Source organism: Halyomorpha halys, unplaced genomic scaffold, assembly GCF_000696795.3.
Source record: "Halyomorpha halys isolate HHAL.00 unplaced genomic scaffold, Hhal_1.1 Scaffold450.1, whole genome shotgun sequence".
In the NCBI taxonomy this organism is placed as follows: Eukaryota; Metazoa; Arthropoda; class Insecta; order Hemiptera; family Pentatomidae; genus Halyomorpha; species Halyomorpha halys.
This window is the reverse complement of record NW_027111919.1, coordinates 21,146-30,666: the sequence shown is the minus strand read 5'-3', so window position 1 is coordinate 30,666 and position 9,521 is coordinate 21,146. Positions and strand designations below refer to the sequence as shown.

Below are 9,521 nucleotides of genomic sequence, written 5' to 3'. Positions count from 1 at the left end.
TATGTATATATTTTCCATCCTCAAACTAGGATTACCAAGATTGCACTGTATATTTTTTACTCATTAGTTAAAAGACATAAACTATTTAAAAATTAATATTAACTAAGATAATATACTAGAAGACAATGAGTTAAATCTAGAGATGTGGACTACGTGGGAAGTTAGTTACGGGGCCCGACCCGCAACACAGTTGGGCTCAGCTGGCTTAGTAGTTACAAGTTTCGCTTTTGTTGTACAAGTTTAGTCAACAGTCTATCTAATGTTTGTTCAACAGAAAACCACACAAAAGCCTTTCATTATCTTGTATAAAGGGACCGGATATTTATACAGTAAACAAAAAAAATATATAAAATATGCAACAAAAAGTCCTAAGTATATAAAACTACATTTTATGTAATTTTAATGTACTATAAGAAAAAGAATAAAAAATAAATAAATCCAATAAAACATTCACAAAACAATAATTATACTTCTAATAATGAGCTGTTAAGGTAAGAAAGAAAAAAGGGAAATATAAAATTCATGGGGATAAAGGATTCATTAAGCTAATAAAATAAATATTTTTAATATTCATTGAAAAAAAAAAACCTCATGTAATAAAAAACAAAATATTTTCTCTATTGATGAAAATTAATTAATTTATTGTAAGAATAAAAAATTAAAACTTATCATCTGCTAAAACAATTAGCGGATATGCTGGCGAAAAGAAAAATAATGAACATTACAAAAGAAAATAAAAAGTAACAAATAATAATGAATTAAATATTCATAACTAAAAAATACCTATCAGGAACAAAAAACAAACAAATTGAAACTAAATATTTATTATTTGAAGAAAAAAATTTTTTCTCATTTAAAATAATAACTAATTAGCACATTGTAAATTTTTTATAAACACATTTAGTTAAATTTTAAAATTTTCTAATACAGGAACTAATTAAAAATTTTTCGTTAAACAAATATTTAGTTAAGGTATTTCTATCTAACAAGGTACTACCGATCTTGGGAAACCAAATAATTTAAAAAAAAAAATGACTTGATGGAAAAAAATATATATGACAAATATTTAAATGTTGTACTTAAGAATGCTCTTAATTAATCTCCGTTGAAATGTCGGAATAGAAATGTAACTTGAGTATATATTCTTATTGTTAAGCAATCGCATTCTTGGCTTTACAAAAAAAAAAAAAAAAATTAAATAATAAAAAACGTTCTAAACATAAAAATGAAATTTTTTAATTAAAAAATAATAATAACAATAATGTGTTCAGATAGTGATCGCAAATTAAACTTAACTTAAGATCGATATTTGAAAAACGGAGAACAAAAAATATATTTTTTTCTTCATAAAATTTGTTTTTTTCCTATTCATTTTTTAACTCTTAATCCAAGTAAACATTTTTTAATTCTTTGCTAATTATTTTAATGCATTTATCGTTTATTTATAATTTATATGCGCTTATATATAAATTTGAAATAAAACCGTTTGAATATGCCTTGATATATGAATGATACCTTTTAAATCTATAAAGATGTAAGTATAGTTACTTTAAGAGTTAAAATTGCAACTACAAGTTACAATTTTTCATCACAATTTACTCTTTTAAGAAAGTTTAAACTAAAGGAATTGTTTGCATGTTTTGTACTCTAATCATAAGTTTACTATTTATTGCTAATGCTTTGCGTTATGATACTTTTAAAAATATGAGAATTAATCAAATTCAAAACTATAATAACAATCAGAAGATGGCTATGGATTACATAATCTTTTATTATTATTACTGGCGCGACAGACCGTGGAGGTCCAAGGCCTCACTGTACTAAGCAAATCCATCGCGGTTTTTATGACTTTGTTTTCCTAGGGTGGGTTCGTCACTCCCACGTTTATTTTTGTGAGTGCCACCCATTGGCTAACGGCTTCACAAATGCCCGGGGGAGGCTGTGAGCCTGTTTTGTACAATTATATAATTTGAAAAATCCCAGATAGGGCCGGGGCTCGAACTCGCAACCTTTGTGTTGGCAGACAGGCACGGTACCACGCTGCTACCGCCACCCCCACATAATCTTTTATACCACAAATAAAATGACACGGTCTCCCTTACGTTTCGGGCTGGACGTATATGAGCTTACCTTTGCATGGACAGAATCCCTTGCAGGCTACTTTGATACTGGTACGGTGGATGCAGTTATGGTAGTCCAACCTGCACAATGAGGAGTAGGTTCTGTTGTCAGTACCGCAGAGGAAAGTAGGCTTAACCACAGGGCAGGGATTACAGCGTCTGCAACATAATAATTAAATACAAAATATAACAGACAACATGTAATATAAACAATAATAATAGTAAATAGAATTTAAATATTTCAACGTGGACATCAATCAATACCCAAGCAGTTGGATCCATGTGTTTTATAGTCCAAAAATAAACAGTTTTTGAGATAGCGAATTAGGTACGGGTCAAACCTCATTCATAGGTTAGCTTCCTAAGTGCCATGGTTCGTACCAAAAATTTGAATCCCGCCTAAAATATCCGTTCATGTACGTTCTAGCTACGAAGTCTCAGCAGGTACAACTCAGTTTACGGATATTTGAATCTAACAATTAAAACAGATGTTTTATTTTCTAGAGGCATGCAGCTTTACCAATTGTGTGTTGAATGAACTTTCTTGATAATATTATATTGTTTATACGAACTAGTATGATATTGCTTTTTTTTTCTTTTTTTTTTTTGGAAATTCTTGTCATTTGACATCATTTTTTTGTATGATATTGCTCAAACTTCAAATGACTTAAAGAGAAGAAGGAAACATATCTAATGCGAGAGTTCTCTGCCGTATTTTTTTACAAAATTGGATTCAGTATTAGTTTATTAATACAGCACTATTATGCTGTAATACAAATCCCACTATTAATTCATTAAAAAGTTCATTTTTCCATTAGTAGACACATCTAGCTAAGAATGAAATAGATGTTTAATACCATATCAATTTTTATTCAAGAAGACAAATTTTTCGTAAATTAGCTTCGTTTAAAGTTAGTATTTTGTATTAGGAATATTTATAAAAAAATATTGAAATCAAGATGATAATTTCGGATAATGAATTACTATAAATCTACAAGATTATAAAAATAAAACATACCTTCTGTAAGTTAAAAACGTTTTATTAAGACGTACTTTCAGAAAAAAAATTAATATCATCATGATTCAGATTCCTACTACTGGTGCTTTGGTGTCTACCGTCAGTAAAAGAACCTACATATGTCAGGTTATTCAGTTAAATAAAATATTATGACCGCTTATTTTTGATATAATTTAATGTAAATTAGTTTGGAGAGAATATTACCAATCCAAAACAAGAATTGAAAATCAAACTATAAGTAAAACAACATCATAGTACAAAAAAAGTTGGGATACTTTTGTTAGACTACCAACTTCTGGTGCACCTTGTAAAAGCAATTTTAAGTCAAACAGAACAACACAAGTCAAACAAGAATTTCGACTATGGAATTCCTGAAAGTTAAAAACAAAATAAAAATCAATACGTTCCTGAATGCGACTGAGGCATTAGTTTGTGAGTACCTTACAACTCCCAAAACCCCATTTCAAATACCGATAATAAACAAATATTTAAAGTTTCGGAGTCCGAATTTAACAAGTTTTCATAACTTGTGATTTATTTTTTTTAAGCATGGAAGTTGAAGAATGAATAGATGGAGAATTCCTGAGTATAGAGCGATCCCGGGAATCTAGAGGGAAGGAATTCGAAGCCACGTAGTTGAATATCATCACTTAAATCTGTGAAAATTCGTAATTATTAAAAAAAAAACTTGATATCATCAAAAATAAATGCCTCGTTCTGGAGACATCTCGATAGAATAGTTGAAGTTTGAAAAAACAAATAATTATGTGGGTAATAAAACGATAGTTGAAGAATGATCCGTAGTTTTTAATTTTTTTTTAATATCAAAATAGTATTGTAGATTTTTCATTTAGTTGTTATTAAATGAACAACAAAACTGCGTTAATGAGAGAGAAACACACTTATTGTTCGAAAATTAGATGAACAAAAACTCTAAAATGATGGTATGATTTTTGAATCGACGATAGACAATCATATTGTAGTTTTGTTTTGTTTTTTTAATTAAAATAATTATAAATGCTTACAAGACAAAACTCATAATATATAAACCATGTATATATTCTTAGGGGACATATGACAAATAAATTTATTTTTTCATTTAAAAAAATTAAATATATAATTTAGTTTTTTTAATGAGAGAAAAAAATAAATATACAACTTTTTTCGTTCGAAAATTATAAAAACAAAGATATCTCTAGAATATTTTAATTGTTTAAAGTACTAAAATCTTATATTTTTTTTTACTTAAAACTGTATTGTTTTAAAATTAAAAAAAAAATAAAAATAACAAATAGACAACATTTTTTATTCAAAATTAGTAAAACAAAGGTGCCACCCAACACTAGCTCCCAAACCGGGTTCCTCGAAACACAGTGGTTCCCCGAGTCTCTTTCAGAGGTTCTGCAAAAAAATTTAGGAATGGGCAATTCCATGTCAACTCAACATAGTTTTGAACCTTACCAACTAAGATCTTCAATTTTACACAGATTTTGAGTAGGTATCCTTGACTTTCTTAGCTTTTGCTGAAAACGCAGAATTTGGCGCCCTATTTGTATCGAATAATAATGTGGAGGTTCGGCCATTTACCAACCTACTTCAGCCAAAAGGGTTTATTACTACTACGAAAAGAGTTCCGTCACCAAAAAAAGGTTAAGAACCACCGCTCTAGAATGTTTTTTTTTTAGTTAATATATAGAACAGTTTTATAAATGACAATTATATATGTATATTTAAATAGCTATTTTTTGGTTAAAAATTAGAAAAACAAATCTGGTATGATACGTGTTTTTTAAATTATTAAACACCTATAATATAATATCTTATGGACGCAAGAAAGCTATGAGATACCTCGATAGCTCCATGCAAGCCTATTACACTATTTGTGTACTGGGGATATAACAATTATTTAATAATTTTATTGTATTGATTTAACCTACTCCAATCAGTGACATCATCACTTTTTAAGGAAATTTATATATATGTATATATAGTTGACCGTAAAAATTGATATATAAGAAGATGGTCAGGGTTGCGGTGAAAAGAGAAATAAAAATAGTTTACAACTATTTATTTTCCGACGTTTCGCCCCACTTTGCAGGGCTTCATCAGAGCTAAAACATTTTTACTCTTGCCATTGTTACTTATTTTTATCATTGTTTATTCAAGTTTATTTTATACTGATACTATTTTATGTCTTCCTTCCTTTTATTTATATGTAATTTCTTATCACTTTATTTTTACATAATATTTATCCTAGCTTAAATTACCTTATTGTTGTAATATTCTCAGTTTTCTTTTTTTTTTCTGTATCTTTTTAGCCCTGATAAAGCCCTGCAAACTGGGGCGAAACGTCGGAAAATAAATAGTAACTATTTTTATTTCTCTTTTCACCGCAACCGTGACCATCTTCTAATATAGAAATTTTATTTACTTTAATGCTGTATATGGTGTTAATCTTCATAAAATGCTTAGGCAATCCTTAACCTTGAAGGACGAATTCGATACTTTTCCTTACGGCATATTCCTCATATAAGTAAACTAAGGTACAAAGTTCTTTACCCCTTAACCTTATTAACAATTAATTGGCCTTCCCATAATAATTATAAACATTCGCAAGCTAAACTGACACTTCACTGATATTATAAATACATTATCAAAGATTTCTGATTTAATTTTTTTTTTTGCTATACTCGTACCGAATCTGAAAATGTCAACACTGGATGTTGATACCATCATCATATCCAATACCTGTAATAACATCAGGTACAGTAAAGTTTGTTTTATTTGTAACTGTCGAATCAACAAAGGTATTTACGTTTCATTTAATTGTAGCCGTCGTGTTGCTAGGCAGAATACATATCAGTGTTTGTATATCTGTATGAATATTTTGTAATCAATTACAAAAGAAACGCTGATCAATAAGGATGTATCGTTCAGGATAAAACATGTTGGGAGTGATGAAGAATACAATATTAAAAAGAAAAAATATTCAGGGCAGATGTACATGATAACTCATATTACCAAACAAAAATAAAAACTTTTAATTGATAAAAATACGAATAAAACTGTTTCAACGTAGAAATGATTAATTTATATATAAACAAACATGGTTTTACAGGGGTACGCATATGGAACACTGATATGGTTTTTTTCATGCAAGGCACGAATTACAAAAGAATCACGTCACTCAAAGTTGTGAGTAAAGTTTTCTCTATTTTTCCTTTCTATATAATAGGATTGAATCATGTTTAAAAAGTGAGCTTAGAGGAAGTTTCCGAAACAATAGGACCAGATCGTTTTTATTAGGCCGATCTCAGGGGATGAGAGAGTTTGGGAAGTTCAGTATGGAAGTTGTTTGTAGACTCCGAGATAGCACGACACCGTTAACAGGAATGCACATTATAGTGTTTATGCTTTATCAGGATCAGAAATAAAAACTCAGGTATATAGGGTGTGGAATGAATGTCTAGTAAACTTGCAACTATCAAATAAAGTTGGTGAAGTCTATGCGGTTTAGGTGTTAAAAATACGTAGATTTTTCACACAATAAAAAAAACTAATCAATCATTCAGCAACTTGGTAAGTCATAGATCACCTTTTGATGATCTTCGGAACATCTTATTGCCTTCTGCTCGATTTCTGCGGCCATAACACAAAACGAAAAAAATACAATCATTAACTAAAGCAATAATGATTCTAATCATACAAGAGTCAGGTGGACATAAAAGTGTATTTCATCCCGATATTTGATTAATTTAATGAAAACTATGTATAATTACTAGTCAAAATTGATGAGTCTACCAGGTTAGGGGGGATAAAAAATGGCGCCTGTTTCAAAACGTTGAAATTTATTTTTTTCATTCGTGGCTCAATATCTTTAAAAACTAACAAAACATTAGAAAACTTAATAAAACATTATCTAAATTAATGTTAATTTTCTAAAATATGAGCCCAAATAAAACTATTTAAGTTAGTTTCCGAAGTTTTTAAAAAGCAAAATAAGCTAAAATCAGTAGTTTGTGAATTTATTTTGGGAAAATTATATCTCAGGAACCATTAGACATATGTATATCTATAGCAGAATAAAACCTAGTTTTATTTGCCATTAATTAGTTTATGACGTTTAACATCGTAGGAGTAGTAGTTTTGATGATATTTGCCAAAATATATTCACAAGATGTTGGTTTCTAGTTGTTTGGACAAAATATTATATTTATGAAATACTCAGGCACCGTTGTACGTAAAAATGTATACCAGCACTAAAATTAAAGCTATTTTAATATACTATAAAATAGTTTATAATATTTATTTTTCTAGGAGCAGTAGTTTGCATAATATTTTCAAATGAATATGAATCTTGCATATGAAATTATGCCGGAACTAGAAATCAATTTATTTTCGAAAATATCTTTTAACTCATAAGAATTTATACGTCATTAACTTCTTTATAACAGATTATACTAACTTTAATTAGAGTGCTAATTGACATCTGTACGTCTAATGGTCCTGCGATGTAGTTTTCCTAAAGAACATTTTTCGATATTTTATTATAAAATGTTGCTTTTTAAAAACCATAATCATGGAAACAATTCATATTTTAGAAAATTGAAATTAATTTAAATGATGTTCTATTAGGTTTTCTAGTGTTTTGTTAGTTTTAAAGATAGAGAATGAAATTATTTTTTGAACGTTTTGAAACAGCCGCTATTTTTTATTCCCCCTACCTATAACTGGCAGACTCTACAATTTTGATTAGTAATTATACCTAGTTTTAATTAAAAAATAAAAAATTGGGGTGAAATGACTGCCTTTTTTGCTTCCCGGCTCTTATACTAAATCGTTTGCATTGTTAAATTTAATCCAAGGTAGCGAATATGTTTATGCGAATAAGCTCCATATCTCATATTGTATATATTATTTTATCGTTATCTTATTTTATTTATTTATTTTTCATACAGATAGTTTGATTATGTTCTTGTCTATTCTTTTGTTTGTATATATTTTAAGAGAGTTTTTTTTTTATTTTATTTTTTTCTTCTTTTTTTATTTTTTATTTATTTATTTTTTTTATTTTAGTATGTATGAGATCATTCATCACTATTACCTATTTCCCACAGCTGGGTGGCAGATTGTAATATCTATCAATAAATAAATCTAATTATCTATCTAAAAAAATTTTTTTTCACATTTTTTCTACTCTTGGGCTCTTGGAATATAAAGCTAGATAATGGTAAAGTTCTTTAATATAAGATGGGGAAAAAAAAGTGTCGAATTGCAGAAACATTTCTTCCGAATAAAATTCGGGAATCCAAGATATGAACCAATGGGCGATCAAGATAGAGATTTGAACCGACCAATCAGGAACGGTAATTGCCGATAATATCAATATCGGAGGTCTGAGTTCTCCTTAGATAGAGTCCTCTGATTGCTTCCTACCGTTCCTATTACAAGAGCAATGGCTACTTCTCTCCTTCATAATCGGTCTAGGACCATACCCATCATCATGCAGACGGTATGGTCATCATCATCATACAAATAAATATGTGTAATATAAATTTATTTGAAGATATTTTTTCGTTTCATTCATTAAATGTTAAGGGAATTCAGAGTGTTATTCATTAACAAAATGAAATAAAATAAATCTTAAAATTACTGCAAATTGTAGACATGAAACGGTTAGAGAATAAATATAATTTATAATGAATCTTTAATTAAAATAAAAAAGGACAGTAGCTTCTTGTTCACACCAAGTTCAACAATTAATTTGTAAATAGTATTAGTATATAATTTATGAGTTAGATTTATTTTCATTTGTATTATTTTTTGTAGAAGTTTATTTTATTTTAGAAAAAAACAGGTGTATTTTGTATTAAAATATTTAAATACATGACTAACGGTCAGTGGGGATTATTTGGTTGGTTTCACCTAACAACAGGTCAACAATCTATGGTCCTTAATCGGCTGTCTAGTTACCATTAATAGTTCACATAAATCTTTTATCATACCGTTTTTGCGCTCATTACGGGTTTGTATAGACATTTTATTGTTTTGTTAAGGTATAGACGTGGGCTCATCAATTTTTGACCACTTTAGAAAGTTGTATATGAAAGCAGCCTATGAGACTTGCACCACTCTTACATCAAGAAATATCTTTCTCTAAGCTATCGGAGTCGCCGACACTCAATATTTTATTTATATATGGTTATTAATTTTGTAAATTTATTTATTGCTTTTTATTATTCAATTTACTCATTTCGTGTTATCTTGAAGGCTCTTTTTTTAAAAAGTTTATATTCTATATTTTATATTTAAATGTCTTATTTTGATTAAATGTTTATATTTTCTCTTGTCAGTTTCGCCTAGGAGGGAGAGCGGGTGAGAGA

General features: G+C 28.6%; 1 protein-coding gene across 1 annotated transcript in view; it reads right to left on the bottom strand.

The window, feature by feature from the left end:
- Cow (Proteoglycan Cow) overlaps positions 1-9,521 on the bottom strand; it is a gene marked incomplete at its 5' end in the record, with an annotated part of 44,923 nt that overhangs the window by 19,695 nt on the left and 15,707 nt on the right. Inside the window, 1 exon segment of the mRNA XM_014424046.2 lies at positions 2,131-2,279. Within this exon segment, the coding sequence (XP_014279532.1) occupies positions 2,131-2,279 (149 nt within the window).